Source organism: Equus quagga, unplaced genomic scaffold, assembly GCF_021613505.1.
Source record: "Equus quagga isolate Etosha38 unplaced genomic scaffold, UCLA_HA_Equagga_1.0 220_RagTag, whole genome shotgun sequence".
NCBI lineage: Eukaryota > Metazoa > Chordata > Mammalia > Perissodactyla > Equidae > Equus > Equus quagga.
The window spans coordinates 2,983,117-3,005,364 of NW_025799647.1; the positions used below are offsets into that span (position 1 = coordinate 2,983,117).

Consider the following 22,248-nt stretch of genomic DNA (forward strand, 5'->3'; position numbering starts at 1 on the left):
TAATGACTATTAGATGTCTTTCTTGTTACCCTGTTTTCCTTTTGAAGAACTGCCACTTACATTTGCCACTATTGTCTCTCACTCAAATAACGTGAATTTTCTTAATATATGTAAAGTGATTCAAGAATCTTTAAGAAAGAAAATGCCATGCAATATGATTTTATGAATGACAACATTATATCCCAGATTTTCATCATCTGAGCTTTCATATGGATGGTATGGGAGACTGACTACAGGATATGCCCTGCAAACTCCCCAGCATACGGAAAAGCAGATTTCTGAAAGATCCATCTCATAGGATTGGTCCGGCCTCAGAAGAGTCGGTTGTCATGGGTCATGATTTAGGTTGGAGTTGGGAAAATGAATGCTTCAGATTTCCCCTAAAAGAAAATTCTGAGATAATATTAATTCCCCAATAAAAAAGCTATCCTTCCAAAGATATCTGCTTCATAAGTATTTAAAATCTTGGGTCACAAGAATGTGAGCATACTTAAAACTACTGAACTGTACACTTAAAAATGGTTAAGATGCTACATTTTATGCTGTGTGTTTTTTACCACGTTTAAAAAAAATTTTAGGGAACAGTTAAGGAAAAATATTCCTCCATTAGATGAACAATCAAAGTAAAACTGGAAATTTATTTATTAGAAAAGGCTTAAAAAGCTTCTTTCCATAATATTATTGCTGCAAACAATACCACCAACAGCTATTATTTATTGAAGCCTCAATCTATGCTAGGTTCAGTGTTAAGTGCATTATTATATTCTAAAATATAAGCTCTACAAAGATAGGAATTTGTTTTATTTTCTGTTGGCCTCTCCAGATCACATCCCCATTCTCTATCCTGTGTTGTAGCCCAGAAGGCTGACCTCTATGGACTGTCGCAACCAGGTTCCATCACTCTGGCTTCTAATTAGATTCAGTCAATGAGAAGGACTAACAAGAGATCAGAGGGTGAGAGAGTGAGAAAAGTAGGGTTTTATTCCTCTTGCTCTTTCCCAGCTAGGCTGCAGTTTGGTGATGGCTATGTCATCTCTACCACTGAGGACTACAGCTCCTGTTGGGTGGCCCTCTCCCATAGCTATGAATCTCCCCAGGTCCAGGTATGACTCTCTGCCTTTGTCCCTTCAGATCTAGAGGTGGTAATGGAATCTCAGTGTTACTAGCACCTAGGTGCTTCACATTTCTTTGTTAATTTCCTTTAACCCTTTCTATATCTTAGATGTAGTCCCTGCATTAACCTTCTTTAATCATCCCTTTTCCAGACATATTTATTGCTTTATCATCCTAATGCCTAGAAAGTATCTGGCACAACGTTGGCAGTCAATAAATATTCCAGAATGAATGGATGAACATGCATGATCTCATTATCACAACAACTACATCAAGTATGCAATCCTTCTTGACTTACAACTCCAGTGTTCTCCCTGCTACTCTCCCACAGTCACTGGAGAAAGAGATTCTTGGGATCAGATCTGGCACTGAACTATGTACCTTATATCCCCTTATTCTGTTATTAGAATAAAAGACATTCCAGCCTTATTCAGAATTGTTACACTACAATGTAATATTCTACCAAGATAATGCATAGGATTTAAAATGAACAATGTAGGGTTTAATACATTAAATTTTTAAAAAACCTTCAACCCCAGATATTACTACTTGTCTGAGACATCTCTTAATCCAATATATATGACCATTTTGCAGTGCAGTGATTTTTGATGAAAACAATTAAAGTTTTGAGTTGATATGTGTTTTTTTTTTTTTTGAGGAAGATTAGCCCTGAGCTGACATCTGCCACCAGTCCTCCTCTTTTTGCTGAAGAAGATTGGCCCTGAGATAACATCTGTGCCCATTTTTCTCTATTTTATATGTGGGACACCTGCCACAGTACGGCTTGATAAGCAGTGCCAGGTCCACGCCTGGGATCTGAACTGGCGAACCACAGGCCACTGAAGCAGAGTGTGTGAATTTAACTGCTACACTACCAGGGCTGGCCTCAATATATGTGTTTTTTTAGTAGAGGTGCTAATGCCAAAACTATCTTTGGAGCTTGTGGAACAAAGATATTTAATATAGGCCTAAAGAAGTATTTCTTTTGCTGAAAGTGCTTTTTTTTTTTTTTTTTGAGGAAGATTAACCCTGAGCTAACATCTGCTGCCAAGCCTCTTTTTTTTTGCTGAGGAAGACTGGCCCTGAGCTAACATCGGTGCCCATCTTCCTCTACTTTATATGTGGGAGGGTGCCCATCTTCCTCTACTTTATATGTGGGATGTCCGCCACAGCATGGATTGACAAGTGGTACATAGGTCTGTACCTAGGATCCGAACCGGCAAACCCAGGCCACCGAAGCGGAACGTGCGAATTTAACCGCTGCACTGCCAAGCTGGCCCCTGAAAGTGCCCTTTTGACCAAGGCAGAAAGTGAATCCCAAAGTGAGTTTCAGGGCAGTTGCCTCTTAAGCTGAAGTGTGTTAGCCTGGAGCCCTGCCTCAATTAGTTGGGTTCAATGTATCATATTCTGTAAACTTACTTTAAGTTTTACTGTAGTTCTACCAGTAATTTTCTCCACTCCTTGGCTTGAACCAACTAAGGAGGGTTTTTGTATGGTTATTAAATAAAAAATTTGGCTCCTTTCCAAGACCAGTAATTCTAAGTAGTAGGTGAAGGATTCCTACCAGCTCACTTATATTAAATCTAATGTAAAAGATATTATTGCATATATAAAGACATTTATATATCCGCTTAGAGGAGACATATAAACTGCAATTGAACTGAATCAACTTGAAAACTCTAACAATACATGAAGTACTTCTTTTAGATTGTTAAGACTAGTAACTAATTCTTTTTTATTTTTGTTGATATGCTTTACATATTTATATAAAGTAAAAACAGTTAAAATTTTGATTTTTCCTTAATGGAGGTATTGAGTTAGATGATTTGAGCTTTGTCCAATGATAGTACTTTATAATTACGTAGTATTTTCTTTCAAAGTGTTCAGGGCTAATCAATAGGACCAAACTATAAGTGATTTAAAGTCAAGTATTTTGGTACACCAAGAAACCAAAATCACTGTCTCAGTGTATGCAATGGCACCCTAATGCTTAAGGGTATTTACTTTCAATAAGTGAGCAGTTTGGCTCTTGTAAGATCTCTGAGATTACTATAAAGTCTGTATGATATATCAGTTATATGGTTATATAGATATTATATAGTATATCAATATATAGATATAGATACAGTTATATAGATGACAGACATCACGGATAATTTGAAGAAAAATTCCATTTTCTTGTATGCTTTCATTTTTTTCCCCATCAAACTTTTATAAGAACTTACAAGAAGTTGAAAACTTTTAAGTTTTATAACTTTTCTTATGCTCCTAGTTCTCTAGTACAGTTGGAAGTCTTAACTAGTAAATAAAGTTTAAGAAGTCCACAAGGTCCTTAACAATCTGCTACCTATTCCTATGTATACTAGGCTGTGACTACCATAAATTATTTGCAGTTCCCTAAGCATTCTATGCAATTTTTTATTTTAAAGATTGGCACCTGAGTTAACATCTGTTGCCAATCTTCTTCCTTTTTTTTCTTCTTCTCCCCAAAGCCCCCCAGAACATAGTTATATATTCTAGTTGAGAGTGGCTCTGGTTGTGCTATGTGGGACACTGCCTCAGCATGGCCGGACGAGTGGTGCCATGTCTGCTCCTGGGATCTGAACCAGCGAAACCCTGGACTGTGGCAACAGAGTGCGTGAACTTAACCACTCAGCCACGGGGCTGGCACCTCCATGCAATTTTTAAAACATCTTTGGGTCTTGACTTAAACTGTTCTCTCTGCCTGGAATGTCCCTTTCTCATTTCTGTCTTTGTAAAACTCTCTTAGCCCAGCTCCAGTGTCATCTCTCCAATCCTCCTAGGATGAAATGCTCAACCTCTCTATTATGCTCCACAGCACATGACTGAAGCACTAGTTCAAAATGTAACACATTGTATTATATCTAGTTGTTTATACTCTGTCTCCTCCACTAGATATAAACTCCTTAAGAGTGGTAGTCACATCTTAAGCTACTTCATATCCCTAAAACTTCCCATGTAGCGCCTGCTACACGCAGTAAGTATGTTTGATGAATGTTGGCCAGACTCGACGGAAGATCAAAGACATATTCCTTGAATAATTGATATTTTGTGGCTTTGTTATAAAAACAGATTCTTTAGATGTCCATTGTTGATGGAAATATGTACCAAGAAGTCAAATAAATTATGAGATCACAATGTAAGTCATTTATAAAAAAGGGTCCCAGGCCTAGCTGTTCTTTTTGTTAGGAAAGGAGTCATGGGGACTAAAACCAGCCTGTGTACAGTATGAACACGATCTAATCACTACAGTGCCAGGCTTAGCTTCAGAGATCTGTATACAGTATTCCTCATGGACGTAGAGATGGGGAGTGATTCGGGTCACTACCATTGGCACCATCCTTCTCTATATGCTTGCTCAACCCCTCTCTATTTTCAGGACATAAGGGAGTACCTGCTAAGCCAAGGAAGAAAATACATGGGACACAGCTTTTGCCCAAACTGCCATATATATATTTTTTTCTTTATTTCCTCCTTTATTTTTATATAATGCGAGTGCTTGACAGTAGTAGGGAAGAAAAGCGTCTTGGTCTTCCTCTAGTTCTATTTAATAAGATACGAGCTCTTTTACCCAACCTTCACAACTCATTGGATTAACGCATGTTCTCTATTTCCTCTTAAACATAATGATGCCCACAGCACAATTTAAGTTTGAAGGTGTTACACTCTTCTTTTGTACACCTGTAAACTACTGCTCTAAGATTCAGTTGAACTTGTCCCCAAACTTGTTTGTGCCAGTTTGTGGCAATAGTTGCTACTGAATTATGTAACTTAAAAAATATTACAAAACCCAATGATACATGAATGTGAAAAGAGTTATTTTTTCCTATAAAAATTAAGTTAAACCTTTGGAAAAACTTAATTAAAAATGCTGCTAAAAAAAACTGTTGTCAAATTAGGTGTGGGTGAAGCAACTGTAAAAAATTATAAAAATATAATAAAAATTTAGAAGGATTCTATTCTTAGATACTTTGCAAATATCCTTTCTTTCAGATGTGATTTATGTAAGGAAGACTAGACAGAAATTCAAATAGCAGGTACTTATTAAAAGAAAAGCCTTGGCTCTCCATCAAATTATTAACAAACAAACATTCAAGTTAAATTTATCTTTATTTTAAAAAGATAAAATAACTTCCCACTTTAACTTATTTCCAATTAAACAGCCAATTACCGGGTATCAAAGGCATTAAATTAAGAGGACTTCTACTGTACCTCCATTATGGCCCATTAGTGCTTAATTTCTTAATAGAAATATATGTATACCTGTTCCCTGACTAGCTTCCTAATGAGAAAAATTAATCTAAATGATTAGCTAGAAAGGTTAAATAACCTGCTTTTTCTAAATTTCCATTTTCAACACAAGTTGGGAAAAAGTCTGAGAAGACCACTCAGAAATTGAAGTTATATTCAGAACATTAATGTTTACACAGGAAGAAAGAGTCATCCAATAACAGGGCTAGAAAATGCTTGTGGGGCATGTCTGTGAGACATACCAACAACATCATGCCATATATTAACAGATGCAGATTCTTTCAGTTAAGAAATAATTCTTTTGGTTCTTTCTCATGGGAACCAAATTTTAATGTCTTTGATAACCTAATCCTTCTCTAAGATTTCCATTAAAATGATGGTAGAAGTTTAGAATTAGATCCTGAAAGTCCATGAAACTGAAATCTTTATGGCCTTTCAGGCCTATAAAGCTCACCTGTTCACCAGCTTGGGACTCCCCAATGATGAAACGATCTCCTGGGCCATCAGCAGCTGTGGGATGAACAGAACCAAGAACAAACATCAGAATGAATCTATAGCAAGGACTAAGAAGCTAGAGCCAGAATTCTCAAAACTGACTCAAGTGATCAGATAAGGCTTCAGGAAAGTGGAATACTTTTCTCATCTCCTAGACTAGACAATGGCTTTGTTACTAAAGGTTTGATCTTTGGTATCCACAACTCACAAAAAACAACAGAAGTGGCCCTAAGTGTGCTCCTTCTTGGTGTCACTGGAGATAGTCTTTCTGTTGCTCCTTAATTTCCACACTTGTACTTTTTAAATAGGAAGTTCTTTTAGCCTATCCTACTAAATAAATACCACCTTATCCTTGGGTATGTGTGTGTGATGTGTGTGTGCACACTTATGGAGATATATATGTACATATATATATATTTCCATATTTCTCTATTTTTCTATAAATTTTAACTATTTCACACTGTTTTCTTATTTATAATCCAGTATGATCTTCATAATTAACATAATGAAGTAGGAAGAACATATATTCTTTTCTTCATTTGACATTTGAAGGAAATGAGTTATATACAGGTAGAAAAGCTTAAGTACTTTGAACAAGTTCTGGTTAGTATAGAGAAAGGACTAAAATACAGTCTCTTAATTCCCAGTATAGTATTTTTTCTTTTTTAATAATCTGTCAAAATGCTATTTCTGAATTAGAATACATAGGCAGTGCTGCATCACATTTTCCATTGATTATTTCTTTTTAAATTGGAAGAAACACTTTCAGAATTGAGATGGAAAAAACTTCTTATCCAATTTTTTTTTCCCTACATACAGAAGAGTAACGGCTGGGTGTAAAAATACTCCTGGAGATAAATGTATTCAAAAGGGTTTTCTTCACATATGATGTGGATTTCAGACCAATACTTCTGGACAGGCAATGCCTATCTAATGAGTTTAATGATCACAACCATTACTTCCATGTCATCTGCATACAGTAAGGGTTTGGGGCACATACACGGAAAAGATAACACTTTATTTCTTTTTTTTTTTAAAGATTTTATTTTTCCTTTTTCTGCCAAAGCCCCCTGGTACATAGTTGTGTATTTTTAATTGTGAGTCCTTCTAGTTGTGGCTTGTGGGAGGCCGCCTCAGCATCGCTTGATGAGCTGTGCCATGTCCGTGCCCAGGATCTGAACCAGTGAAACCTTGGGCCGCTGAAGCGGAACAGGTGAACTTAACCACTCGGCCACGAGCCGGCCCCAGATAACACTATCTATATGAATATTTTAACTATATTTGCAATCATAGTGAAAAATAATAAATGATATTTTCCTTCTTTTAAAAAGGACCTACAAAATTCATTGTCTCTTTATGTGATTACAAAGTGGCATTTTTTCTAAAGGCCTATATACAATACTGTTTCTAATAAGTCACTTTATTTTTTTGCATAGATGGCTTTGGTTAACCTGATGTGGAGAGGGACAAAAAATAAACATTGGGTCTCTTCTATGTACTAGATGTTGTATCTTGTGCTTTATAGACATTATCTCAGGCAATAAACTCTTGTGTTTTTGGAATCCTATCGTATTTTCAGTGTTCACTTGTAAAAACAAGAATAGTTTTCCTGCCATGCTATTCTTATTATGCTGCTTTCACGGGTTCTTTTTTATTTAATTTTTAAAAAATGAACAACTTAAAATAGACATATAAATCACTGCTTTGACAATTACCAACATTTCACCAATCTTGTTTCATCTATCCCACCACTTTATTTTTGCAGTATCTTAAAGCAAATCACGATTTTCTTACTGTAGAAAATTAAAAGTCAATCATCTGTCAGAGTTCTGCACTAACTGCACCGCAGATGTGAATAAACTTATTTTTAGTCATTTTTCTACTGGAAATATTACCAACTTGCCATCTCCTATAAGCAATCTAGACATTTTCTCTTTTTACTTCTTGCACAAAGGGAAATTAACATGGTTTTAGAGTAAAACAAAGCTGAATCTGAATCCTGGTTCTGCCTATTATTAGCCTCAGGACTTTCTGCAAATTACTAAACCTTTCTCTAACCTTCAGTCTTGCTGTTGATAAAAATGGGGATAATAATACTTTAAAAATAATACACTTTAAAACTTTTTATTTCTTTCATTCATTTACTAAATGTCTACTGAGTGTCTTCTACGACCCAAGTGTCATAATAGGTGCTGGGACAGAGTAAAGAGTAAAACCAGACATTGTTTCTATTCTAATGCAGTGCCAGTCTGTTGCAATGTTTTTCAAACTCTGGATCATAAATGGAGATGGGCAGTAAAATCATCCTGTAAATAATTTTTTAAATGAAAAAGAATAGAAGGTATATTTCATCATCCATGGTAAGGATGAATATTGTCTCATGAAACTTACTTTTGCTTATATATATGTGAGCATATGTATATTTATATGTATTGTGTATGTTGTATATGTTTGTATATATTATTGGCTTGTGATGTATAATGTATTTAACGTGTGTCTTCCTATGGGTGTGGCTAAAACAAAACTCTTAAAGCCAGTGATGTAGTGGAGGAGAAAGATATTAATCAAATAATCACAATAATGAATAATAAATTTAAGAAAATCACTTTTTTTCTTAAAGATTGGCACCTGAGCTAACATCTGTTGCCAATCTTCATTTTTTTTTTTTGTCTTCTTCTCCTCAAAGGCCCCCCATACATAGTTGTATATTCTAGTTGTAGGTCCTTCTGGTTCTGCCATGTGGGACGCTGCCTCAGCATGGCCTGACAAGTGGTGCCATGGCCGCGCCCAGGATCTGAACCAGCGAAACCCTGGGCTGCCGAAGCAGAGCGCACAAACTTAACTACTTGGTCACGGGGCTGGCCCCAACAAAACGATTCTTAAAGGAAAGATAGGGGGCTGGCCCCGTGGCCGAGTGGTTAAGCTTGTGCGCTCTGCTTCAGTGGCCCAGGGTTTCGCCAGTTTGAATCCTGGGCGTGGACATGGCACCACTCATCAGGCCATGCTGAGGTGGCATCCCACATGCCACAACTAGAAGGACCCACAACTAAAAATACACAACTATGTACTGGGGGAGGGGGGACTTTGGGGAGAAAAAGGAAAAAAAAATCTTAAAAAAAAAAAAGGAAAGGTACATGGTTTTGTAAAGAGAGAGGTAAAAGAAAAGCTGCCATTTTCAATATGAATTCTACAAGCTTAGGTGGGAGCAGGTGGAAGTGGAGGTATGGTGGCATACAAACCTAAAGCTTGGAAAGAAATAAACTAAGCCACAGTATACTGTTAGAAAAGATGGATTGATTCCAAAGATGTCTGTAAAGGCTTAGAATCTTTTCCCCCTCCTAATTCAGATGTTTCTGTTAATAAGTTGTCTGTTTTCTAATTGTAGAATTTAATTTGAAGGAAGTGATAAAAGCAATATAAACCAAATCCTAACAGCAAATGCATTATAGAAGTAATTCATCATGCTTAATGCTAGACCCTAAAGCTGTTCCCACTTCCACCCTCTTTTTTTAATGTCCAGAAAACACTTCTGGTCTTGTTCACCTGTTTATTTGAAGACTTCTGATTACATCATTTTATATAAAATTGATACTATTAGATAACTATTCACTGGGGCAACATATAGAAAATGATCTTCCCCAAGCCATTTGCCATAAAATTATCTCTCATTTTCATTTTCCAGCTATATGTGAACATTCTTTAAGCCTCCTGAAACACTTTACAGCTATTCATTTATTTTTAATAATAAAGAGTCTCATCATTTCCATGTTAGGGCTGAATAAACTGAGGCTATAGAGATGGCATAACTTTTAGAGGAAATATCTTTGACAGAGAAATAAGGCAGAGGGATTAAGAATTTATTTACTCTGACCACTCAACAACAAAAAAACCAAACAATCTAATTAAAAAAGGGGCAAAGGATCTGAACAGACATTCTTCCAAAGAAGATCTATAGATAGCTAATAAGCACATGAAAAGATGTTCAACATCACTAATTATTAGGGAAATGCAAATCAAAACTATAATCAGATATCACCTCCCACCCCTCAGAATGGCTATTATTAAAAAGTCAAGAAATAATAAGTGTTGGAAAGGATGTGGAGAAAAGGGAACTCTCATACACTCATGGTGGGAATGCAAACTGGTGCAGCCCCTAAGGAAAACAGTATGCAGATTCCTCAAAAAATTAAGAATAGAACTACCATATGATCCAGCCATTCCACTTCTGGGTATTTATGCAAAGAACATCAAAGCATGAATGTGAAAAGATATTTGCACCCTTATGTTCACTGCAGCATTATTCATAATAGCCAAGACTTGGAAACAACCTAAATGCCCATCAATGGATGAATGGATAAAGAAGATGCGGTATACATACACAGTGGAATACTACTCAGCCATAAAAAAGATGAAATCTTGCCATTTGTGACAACATGGATGGACCTTGAGGGTATTATGCTAAGTGAAATAAGTTAGACAAATGCCATATGATTTCACTCATAAGTGGAAGATAAAAACAACAACCACCACCACCAAACATATAGATATATAGATTACATTGGTGGGTACCAGAGTCCCCGGGAAGGGGGAAAGAAGAGGACAAAAGAGGTAAAAGGGAATATGTGTATGGTAATGGACGGTAATTAGTCTTTGAGCGGTGAACATGATGTAGTCTACACAGAAATTGAAATACAATGATGTACACCTGAAATTTATATAATATTATAAACCAATATTACCTCAATAAAAAAAAAAGAAAAAAAAAAAAAGAATTTGTTTACTCTGATTATGGAACCAAACTAAGATGGGATGATAGGCAACAAAGTAATAACATTTATGTGTATACTAAAACTAAGATTATAGGAAGAGATGGCGTGGGGGTAAGCAAAGGTGACAAGACTAACACAACAGGACTAATACTTGCTGCTATTATACTGAGGGATTAAATCAGGTGAGTTGTTTGGAAATTTAAATCTGCTGCCTTTTCTTATGGAAAGCAGGGAGGTAACACTAGGACAGATGAATGAGAGACATTTTATATTCTTTACTATCATCTTCCATGAGAAAAACACCCATTTATTGTTAGTACTGGTAAAAGAAATGTTCTTTCCTTAAATACAGTACTTTAAGCTTTTGAGAATTAACTAAAATTAATTATTCCAAACTATCTCCCTGCTCACATGAGTAATACTCCCAAGTCATAATACCATCTTCTTCATCCAAAGTGTCCTCTACAACATGGATGGACCTTGAGGGTATTATGCGAAGTGAAATAAGTCAGAGGGAGAAAGTCAAATACAGTATGATCTCACTCATAAGTGGAAGATAAAAACAACGACAAACAAACACATAGCAACGGAGATTGGATTGGTGGTTATCACAGGGGAAGGGGGAAGGCGGGAGGGCAAAAGGGGTAAATAGGCTCACATGTGAGGTGATGAGCTGTAATTAGTTTTTGGGTGGTGAACATGATGTAATCTACACAGAATCTGCAATATATTACGATGTACATCTGAAAGCTATATAATGTTATAATCCAATGTTACTGCAATAAAATAAAAAAAAAGATAAATAGAACTGATAAAGAGAGCAGCAGATGCCTTATTGTTTATCCGGATTGTTTTACTAAAGAGTATAGTTGCAAACACTCTTTGACAGTGCATTTGCAATGATGTGGATGGGCATCTATTTATGAATTCAACTGCTGATCTTCATTAACCTGAGAAGAAGATACTAAAGCCAATGCTATGACAAAAACAAACAAAGTGTCCTCTAGTGGAAGGCAATAGCCTGTCAAATGAGTTGGAGAACCAGCAGTGGCCAAAAAGTATTTAAATGGACAAAATAGAAACCCTAGAACTTGACTTTCATGAAAGAAGAAGAACTAGCTCTAAATCAAAAAGGTTATACTGAATTTTAGTATTCTGAATTTTAGTATGCACTTTAACCAACTAGAAGGAAGTATAACAAAAAGTTAATAGTGGCTAGGCAGTGAGATAACGGGCAATTTTACAACGCTCTTTTTGATAGTCTGTATTTCCTGTAACCATATATTTCAATCAGAATGTAAAAAACTAAAAAGCTTTAAAATTTACTTTATCCAAATGGCACGGATTTCTCTTAGTATATCCTTGCGAAATTGTTTGTTACACATGGTTCTCAAAATAATTACTGTCTTGTTTATAATTTTCCCTTTTCTAAATGATCCAAAAACAGGTTCTGAAGGGATAAGCCTTTCAAACTGAACATTTTTAAGAAAGCCGAACTTGAAATTCTGAGGTATTTTTGCCTTTATTAACATCTAAGAAGAAACTGTGAGACAATAAGCACCCACATCTCTATAGGAGGGTGTGAATGCATCAAGATGATGATTAGCTAACAGTGTGAAGGGAAAAACAACTCTTCAAAAATATAAAGAATAAAAACATTGTATTGATTCTAATCGGTAATAATGCTACTTTCATTTTCTTTTCCATGTTTTTATCTTTCGAATACACTCCCTCCTGAATGCAGTTTTAGGTTTATTAGATTATAGGTCTTCCTATTACTTACATCATCATCACTTGATTCTTGCCTTCTTTACACTCTATTGTTTCTTTTTTTTTTTTTAAGCTGCTCCTATTTTTTATTTCCTTAGTCATGTTTTTTGATCATGTCTTGATTCTTCAACCCACATACCTTAAAGCCAAGTGATCTTCCAACTGGTTTGGGGTTTTAGCCCACATGTTTCTGAAGGATACTGGTTAACGCTTAGTGATCCAGAGCAAGTTAGCAACCTAGAGGGTTAGCAATCCTCACAGGTACCAATGGTTATTACTGGAAGGCCTAAGGCAGAGGCAGAGGAGAAGAAAAAAGAGGGAGCGGGGAGAAAGGAATGGGAGTAAAGGAAGATGGGGGTGGAGAGAAGAAGGTACACGAAGCACAGTGGTAGAGAGCCACAATAATAGCCTCAAGGACACTCTTTACCAAAACACTGCCTGGGGGGGATATTATAGCATAGAAAAGACTAAGACCAATGCCTCTTTGATCACTGATGACTTTTGCTGCCTTAATTATGACATCAATATATATATACACATACAAAGACACACCCACTATTCCCACTTTGAGTTTTAACCATATCTGCATTGGTTATCTGTTATATGTTATGTATCTGTTAAATGTTCCTTATCTTAGAGAACTAGCAACACTTCACAGGAAAGAATGAATCAGCTGCATGGTAGATTATTTGTTGAACCTTTATACTGTGACATGTCATTTTAGATTTTTCTGTGTGTGTGTGTGTGTGTGTGAAATCACCACCACTCCAAAACAAAAGAATAAATAAGATATTGAATAATAATTTTACATAAAAATTTCTTTGATAGAGTCTACAGTAGCAGAATGGCTCTTTTATGGCTCATGTAGGCTAATTGTTCTTTTTGGCAAATAGAAAAGCTAAGCGCAATAGTTTCTTTTTATTGAACTGCTGCTACCTCATGCAAAAATCACAGAACAACATTCTGTTTGAGAATAATTCTGCCTCAAATAATGTATTTTCTCACTTTCTTCTACTTCATATCACCAAGGATGTAAAAAATACTTTCTCGTCCCTTTGGTATTTCATCTGCTGTAGTTGTTTGACTCTAGAGGTAAGAATTTTTTTGTCATTTTATAGTAATCTTATATGGCTATTAATTATAAGTTCAAAACAGAATTTACATTTTAGAGGGGGAATAAGAAATAAGGAGAGCCAATGAGGCTATCAGAAGACTAAAGTAATTTTCTTTCTGGACAATATTCATTATAATAAGTACTATAGAAGGAATAAATTTGGTAGGAAAAAACCATAAGAGCCATCGGGCACTTGTTATTTATTTTTTCAGAAACACTCTAATTTAGTGAGATCGAGCTGAATGAGGTGCATCTAAGATAGTGTTCTTGAGAAAGAATACACTGGTAAGAATTAATCTCCCCACCATTTTGTTAACATAGAATATGAGAATAACAATTTAGATGAATGTTATCCTTTTTTCAGAGATAGTCTAGGTAAAAGTATTTGTAACAATAATAGTGATAATGATTTGCTCAAAGTCACATAGATAGAACTGGTACTAGAATCCAGATCACTCTTACTATGCTCAAAGCCAATAACCTTAACCATTTGCTATACTGCCTCCAACATAAAGAAATACTGCTAAGAGATGGTGCTGGAACATGGGGAGATTAATGAATGTACTTAATTACAAAAAAGAGGAAATTGTTTTATTTTATTTGTTTTTTTAGGAAGATTAGCCCTGAGCTAACATCTGCTGCCAATGCTCCTCTTTTTGCTGAAGAAGACTGGCCCTGAGGTAACATCCGGCCCCATCTTTCTCTACTTTATACATGGGATGCCTATCACAGCATAGCTTGCCAAGTGGTGCCATGTCCGCACCCGGGACCCAAACTGGCGAACCCTGGGCCGCCGAAGTGGAACGTGCCCACTTAACTGCTGTGCCACCAGGCCGGCCCCAAGAAATTGTTTTAATTGGCTAGATATAGTAAAACAACAACAACAACAACAAAAAATCCAACAAAAAGCCAAGTAAGAGACTCCACAAATGTCCATTAAAAAGGAACTGGCCTTCTTACGAGCTCTGATAAACTGGGAGATGTTTTTAGACATTTCTTCAACGATATTAGCCTTGACTTAATAATCAATAATAGTTCCTACACAATTCAGTTGTATTTTCATTTTGGGTTCTTAGATTGGACTTTAGGCAGGTAAATGCTATTTAGTATTTGCTTTTAAGCTTTATGCAACCTCAGGCAACTCTGAAGGCGTGAGCTGCTAGTACCATCTGGTGATTCAGAGCTTTGAAATACGGCACCTTTCAGGGAATCAGAGGTTGCCCTCACGCTTGATTTTTATGAAGCCCTTATTGATGCTTGAATTTAAAGCAGCAGAAAAAACTGTCCCATTTTATCCTTGTATTGGGAATCTACTCTTATTTCTTGGAACATATAGATGTTTTCAACTAGAAAACATATGAAAAACTTTAAACCAAGATTGTCTGCTATCTGGCATGTGTACAGGCCAAAAGAATAAATTAAGGTACAGTGTTTTTATCAATCTCTACATATTTGTTGTAAGCAAGAATTTTCAAGTAACTACAGTACTCTCACTGAAAAGTTTTAATAAAGATTATGCCAGAAAACATATAGGTGTAGATTAACACTATTATCCATAAGTGAAATTATTTTGACAAACAAGGGGGAAACAGATGTAACAGGTGTTGGGTGCCTCGGCTGAGCCAAAAATCTGAGGAAAAAACCAAAACAAAACACTGTATGATGATACTCAAGAAAACCAAAATATTTACCTCGGACAGCATAGCCATCTTTTACTGATGCTGGGAACGGGGGTAGGTTGTCTTTTGCATATACATCTTGAGCAAGGACTCGCCCCATTCCATCTGCAAGCAGAGAAAAGAAGGAAAATATGAATGTCAAGAGCAATAGGTTAAACAGGCAGTATAAACAAGATGGGCATGTGTGCTTGTCTGACAAGGCTTGTATATGGGCTCAGACTTCCTGATTTCTATCCCGAGGAATAGGAGACAGAGGAAGAGATGCATCCTACTGTCTGAAATGAAAGATTAGATTCAATCAATTAATAGTAATGCTTGCAGAGATTATTTGAATATGAGTAACTACACAATCATCAAAGATGTGTTAAAATTGATGTGTCATTAATCCTTTAACAACTCAAAGGTGATTTTCTTTTCTTTTTTTTTTTTTTGAGGAAGATTAGCCCTGAGCTTACATCTGCTGCTAATCCTCCTCTTTTTGCTGAGGAAGACTGGCCCTGAGCTAACATCTGTGCCCATCTTCCTCTACTTTATATGTGGGACGCCTACCACAGCATGGCTTGCCAAATGGTGCCATGTCCCTATCCGGGATCCAAACTGGCGAACCCTGGGCCGCCAAAGCGGAACGTGGGAACTTAACTGCTGCGCCACCGGGCCGGCCCCAAAGATGATTTTCTTTAAAAAGATAATTCTGGGGGCCGGCCCCGTGGCTGAGTGGTTGGGTTCGCACGCTCTGCTTTGGTGGCCTGGGGTTTTGCCAGTTCGATTCCTGGCCGTGGACATGGCACAGCTCATCGGGCCACGCTGGGGCGGCGTCTCGCATGCCACAGCTGGAAGGACACACAACTAAAAGTACACAACTATGTACTGGGGAGCTTTTGGAGAAAAAGTAAAAATAAAATCTTTAAATAAAAAGATAATTCTTCAACATTTTTATATTCATTGATCCAGTAATTTCATTCCTAGAAATCTATCCTAAGAAAATGGATAAATCTTTATGTACATGTTTATTTCAGAGTTGCTTACATTAGTGAGAAATGGAAAGAAATCAAAAGATCAATAATACAGAAATTTAAAGACAATGATCTATCCTTATGATAAAATATTATGTAGACTAAAGTAATATTTATGAAGCATATTCATTGACAGAAAAATTATTACGATATATATTTAAAAAACATGCAGAACTGCACATGTAGTGTATAATCTTAACTATGTTAAGATATATTTGTTCTCAAAAAGGTGGGAAGGGCATACATGAAAATATAAAGCATTTGTTATTTCATTACTTTGGAAGTATGTATGACTTTTATCCCCTTTGCTATACTTTTATGAAAATTTCCAAGTTTTCTACAATGATCATCACATCATTTTTATAGGAAAGTTTTTTTTCTTAAGAAGAGAAAGTAAAAGGGAAAGAGCTTCCTTATCATTCTATTTGAATTTTAGCCTTTGATTTTGGCTTTATTAACCTAAAAAAATTAGTGACTATAAGAAGAGGGCCACTAAGTTAACACGTAAAGTGACTATTCAGACCACTCTGGATGACAATCAGTTTTGGCTGGAGCTCAGGAATTTGAACTAGTGCCAACAAGAATAAAAGTTTCAAAAGTCATGACTAATTCCTAAATCCTCTAGTCAGAATCTGTCTTTATTATTATTATTATTATTTTTTGAGGAAGATCAGCCCTGAGCTAACTGCTGCCAATCCTCCTCTTTTTGCTGAGGAAGACTGGCCCTGAGCTAACATCCATGCCCATCTTCCTCTACTTTATACATGGGACGCCTACCACAGCATGGCTTTTGCCAAGAGGTGCCATGTCCACACCCGGGATCCGAACTGGTGAACCCTGGGCTGCCGAGAGGTGGAACGTGTGAACTTAACCACTGCGCCACTGGGCCAGCCCCTGACTACTATTCTTGTATATGTTTTGTCAACCATATATTCAATTTGTAATATATTAGCAACTATTTTCAAAACTGATGTGTAAGAGTTTTCAAGTTGGTGTGTGTGAGAAAGTATGTGTTAGGTTTCTTAAGCTTTTGAAGAAAGAGAACTCTATTTGTATTTCCTTCAGGTCTAATCAAAGTAACAAATATAGGTTATACTCTATATGCCTTTTAGTAGCCTGGACTTCCAGAGGAATCCTTACTATTATTTAAATTCAGTTCTTTTTTTTTTAAAAGATTGGCACCTGAGCTAATACCTATTGCCAGTCTTGTTTTTTTTCCCTTCTTCTCTCCAAAGTCCCCCAGCACATAGTTGCATATTCTAGTTGCAGGTCCTTCCAGTTGTGCTATGTGGGATGCTGCCTCACATGGCCTGATGAGTGGTGCCATGTTCGTACCCAGGATGTGAATTGCTGAAACTCTGGGCCAATGAAGTGGAGCGCACGAACTTAACCACTCAGTCATGGGGCCAGCCCCTAAACTCAGTTCTTCATAAAAGGAAGGACAAATCCCAGAGAAATGAAAACATATGTCCACATAAAAACTTGTAAACAAATATTAATTGCAGCACAATAATCAGAAGATGAAAACAATCCAAACCATCATCAACTGATGAATGTATAAACAAAATGTGGTACACAGATACAATGAAATACTGCTTGGCCATAAAAAGGAATGAGGGACTAATGAAAGCTACAAAACATTGCTGAATGAAATTAAAGAGGACACAAATAAATGGGAGACATTCTGTGCTCATGAATTGGAAGACAAATATTCTTAGTGTCTATCCCACCCAAAGCCATCTACAGATTCAATGGCATCTCAATCAAAATGAAATGGAAATTTTTGCAGAAATAGAAAAGTTCATCTAAAATTCATATGGAATCTCAAGAGACCCTGAATAGCCAAAACAATTTTAACAAAGAGAAAAGCTGAAGACTCATACCTCCTGATTTCATAACATATTACAAAGCTACAGTAATCAAAACAGTGTGGTACTGGCATAAAGACAACAAACAAACCAATGGTGTGATGGTTAATTTTGTGTCAGCTGGCCTGGACATGGGGTGCCCAGATTAAACATTATTTCTGGGTGTGTCTGTGAGAGTTTTTCCAGATGAGATTAGTATCTGAATAGGCGGACTCAATAAAATAGATAGCCCTCCCCATTGTGGGTGGGATCATCCAATCTGTTGAGGGCCTGAATAGAACAAAAGCTGGACGAAGGAATTTGCCCCTTTTGCTTCCAGCCTGCCTGTTTGAGCTGAGACACTGGTCTTCTCCTGCCCTTGGATGGGATTTATACCATTAGCTCCCTTGGTTCGCAGGCCTTCAGACTTGGACTGGGATCATAACACAAGCTTTCCTGGGGCTCTGGCTTGCAGATGGCAAATCATGGGACTTCTTAGCCTCCATAATCAGGTGAGCCAATTCCTTACAAAAATTTCTTCCTATCTCTCCTATTGGTTCTGTTTTTCTGGATCACTGTGACTAATACAAATGGAATAGAATAGAGAGCTCAGAAATAAACACTTGTGTATATAGCCAATGATCTTTAATAAAGGTGCCAAGACCACTCAATGGGGAAAGGATAGTCTTTTCAACAATTAGTGCTGGGAAAACTGGATATCCATATGTAAATACTGAAGTTGGCCCCTATGTTCCACCATATACAAAAATTAACTCAAAATGGATTAAAGACTAAATGTAAAACCTAAAACTATAAAACTCTTAGAAGAAAACAGAGAGGAAAGGCTTCATGACACTGGACTTGACATCAAAAGCACAGGTAACTAAAGCAAAAATAGATGAATGGGACTATATTAAACTTAAAAAACTTTCGTGCATCAAAGGACACAATCAACAGAGTGAAAAGGAAACCTATGGGGCTGGCCTGGTGGCGCAGCAGTTAAATGCGCACATTCTGCTTCAGTGGCCCAGGATTTGCTGGTTTGGATCCTGGATGTGGACGTGGCGCTGCTTGGCAAGCCATGCAGTAGCAGGTGTCCCACATATAAAATAGAGGAAGATGGACATGGATGTTAGCTCAGGGCCAGTCTTCCTCAGCAAAAAGAGGAGGATTGGCAGCAGATGTTAGCTCAGGGCTAATCTTGCTCAAAAAAAAAAAAAAAGAAAAAAATAGGAAACCTATGGAATGGGAGAAAACATTTGCAAATCATATATCTGATAAAGGGTTAATGTCCTGAATATATAAAGAATTCCTACAACTCAACAATATAAAAAAATCAAATAACCCAATTAAAAATGGGCAAAGGACTTGAATAGACATTTCTCCAAAGATGATATATAAATAGCCAACAAGCATATGAAAACATGCTCAACATCACTAGTCGTCAGAGAAATGCAAATCAAAACCAAGGAGATATCACATCACACTCATTAGGATGGCTGCTATCAAAAACAGCAGAAGATAAGTTTTGATGAGGATATGGACAAACTGGAACCCTTAGGCACTGTTGGTGGGATTACAAAATAGTGCAACCACTATGGAAAACAGGAAGGAGGTTCCTTAAAAATTAAAAATAGAACTACCATTTGATCATCAATCTCACTTCTGGGTATATATCCAAAAGAATTGAAAGCAGGGTCTTGAAGAGATTTTTTCTTTTAAAGATTTTATTTTTCCTTTTTCTCCCCGAAGCCCCCTGGTACACAGTGGTATATTTTGAGTTGTGGGTCCTTCTAGTTGTGGCATGTGGGACGCCGCCTCAGCATGGCCTGATGAACAGTGCCCTGTCCATGCCCAGGATCCGAACTGGTGAAACCCTGGGCCGCTGAAGCGGAGCGCGCGAACTTAACCACTCGGCCACGGGGCTGGCCCCCTTGAAGAGATATTTTCACACTCACGTTCATAGTAGCACTATTCATAACAGTCAAGAGGTGGAAGCAACCCAAATGTTCATTGATGGATGAATGGATAAACAAAATACACTATGACATGATACAACATGGACGGACATTGAGGATGTTATGGTAAGTGAAATAAGCCAGCCAGAAAGAGACAAATACTGCATGATTCCACTTATATGAGGCATCTAAAGTAGATAAAATCTTAGACAGTAGAATGGTAGTTACCAGGGGCTGGGATGAGGGGAAAAAGGAGAGACGTTATTTAATGGGTATAGAGTTTCAGATATCCAGTATGAAAAAGCTCTGGAGATATGTTTCACAACAACATGAATGTACTTAATGCCACTGAACTGTATAATTAATAATGGTTAAGATGATAAATTTTAGGTAATGTGTTTTTTACTATAATAATAATAATAAAAAGAAATAAGGTACTGATACATGCTACAACATGGATGAACTTTGAAAATATTATGCTAAGTAGAAGAAGTCAGTTACAAGAGACCATATATTATATAATCTTATCATATGAAATGTCCATAATAGGTAAATCTACAGAGATAGAAAATAGACTAGTGGTTGCTTAGGGCTGGCTGGGGGGATGAAGGGATAGGAGGAGGATGATAGCTAAGTGAGATAGGGATTCTTTTTGAGGTGATGAAAATCTTCTAAAATTGACTATGGTGATAATTGTACATATCTGTGGATATACTAAAAACCCTTGAACTGTGTATTTTAAGTGAGTGAATTGTATGCTATATGAATTGTATCTCAATAAAGGCGTTATTTCTTTTTAAAGGGCAAGGATAAGAGATTTTTTTAAAGAAAGAAAAAATTGGGGTTGGCCCCATGGCATAGTGGTTAAGTTTGTGTGCCATGCTTCGATGGCCTGGGTTTCGCAGGTTTGTATCCCAAGTGCATACCTACACACTGCTTATCAAGCCATGCTGTTGGTGGCATTCTGCATACAAAACAGAGGAAGATTGCCACAGTGGTTAGTTCAGGGACAATCTTCCTTAAGAAGAAAGAGAAAGATTGGCAACGGATGTTAGCTCGGGGCCAATCTTCCTCACCAAAACAAACAAACAAAAAACCCCCAAAAACAAAACACCTCAAAAAACCACACTCCAAAAAAATCTACTTCAATTTGATGAAGATGATAACAAATATGCATATTTCTAGATTCTGTGGAGGTCAGAAAACTTAAAAGGCAAGAATATGTATCACTGAGGATCCTGGGCCACATACACAATTAAGTGATCTCAAGAGGTTGTTAAGAAGGAAGGAGTGGAAAAGACTTGCTGATGATTTACACAGTTTTGTGTGGTACGCTTACTTGTGCTGCAAGAAGACAGTGGCAGAGTGCTTGGTCAAAGGGTGGTAGCCTTTTTATGTAGCCAGCAGGATACTCATATAAGAGTTAGCTTTCCACATGATAAGAGTCATTAATGAACTCCCTAGTCTCTGGGGTGCTAGTTGTTTTACACTGGGATGATTGGGCTAAAAAATATCTTCAGAAAGAGTCTTTACAGATTCAAATGGCTGACAAGGGACATACATACAAGGGAACTCAGGATAGAGAATTATTTATAAAGTTGAGTATGATCTGTGAGCATCGAACCCAAATGCATTCTCTAAATGGTAAAAGTCAAATATTCAATTTGTTTGGTTGGGCATTTATTCTGGCCCAGATAATACTTGCTTCTTGCAATCTAAATTAAGATGTTAGGAGAACTGAGTGGCTTTGGATATAAGAGAGAAAAGCATTTTAATTTCTCCAAGTCACTTATCAAAATGATTCCACAGTTGTCAAGTTCCCTGTGTCGTTAGTTCTAAGAAGGCTTTGGAGGAAGTCAAGGGAAAACTGCGAGTTCAGTGATCCAGGAAATTGATTCCTTGTCCTCACTTTGGCTAACCAAGATATTATCAGTTATACGAATCAGGAGTGTAGAAAGAGAGTGTAGGAAGAGTATGGTAGATAACAGAAGGTTGAAAAGAAAAAATGCCATCCAAGACTTCCTAATATAAAACATAGACATAAGTCAGTGTGCTATTGATTATTAATTCCTCAAAAGTTAATTAAGTTCAATGAGACAGCATTGATATGATACTGCAACATTTAAAAATCGCCATCACAACCAATCTTTATGACCTATTAGCTATCCATTGTGCTCACCAAAATAGTTGAGAAGGCAGTCTTGATGCATACACTTAC

The 22,248-nt window shown here is 36.8% G+C and overlaps 1 protein-coding gene across 4 annotated transcripts in view; it reads right to left on the bottom strand.

The window, feature by feature from the left end:
• LOC124233758 (gephyrin) overlaps window positions 1–22,248 on the bottom strand; it is a 574,265-nt gene that overhangs the window by 78,068 nt on the left and 473,949 nt on the right. For all 4 annotated transcript variants that reach the window (XM_046650942.1, XM_046650941.1, XM_046650940.1 and 1 more), the window contains 2 exons: window positions 15,225–15,317; window positions 5,840–5,895 (listed from right to left, as the gene is read on the bottom strand). In XM_046650942.1, coding sequence (XP_046506898.1) covers window positions 5,840–5,895; window positions 15,225–15,317 — 149 coding nt within the window. The remainder of the gene's footprint in view (window positions 1–5,839; window positions 5,896–15,224; window positions 15,318–22,248) is intronic.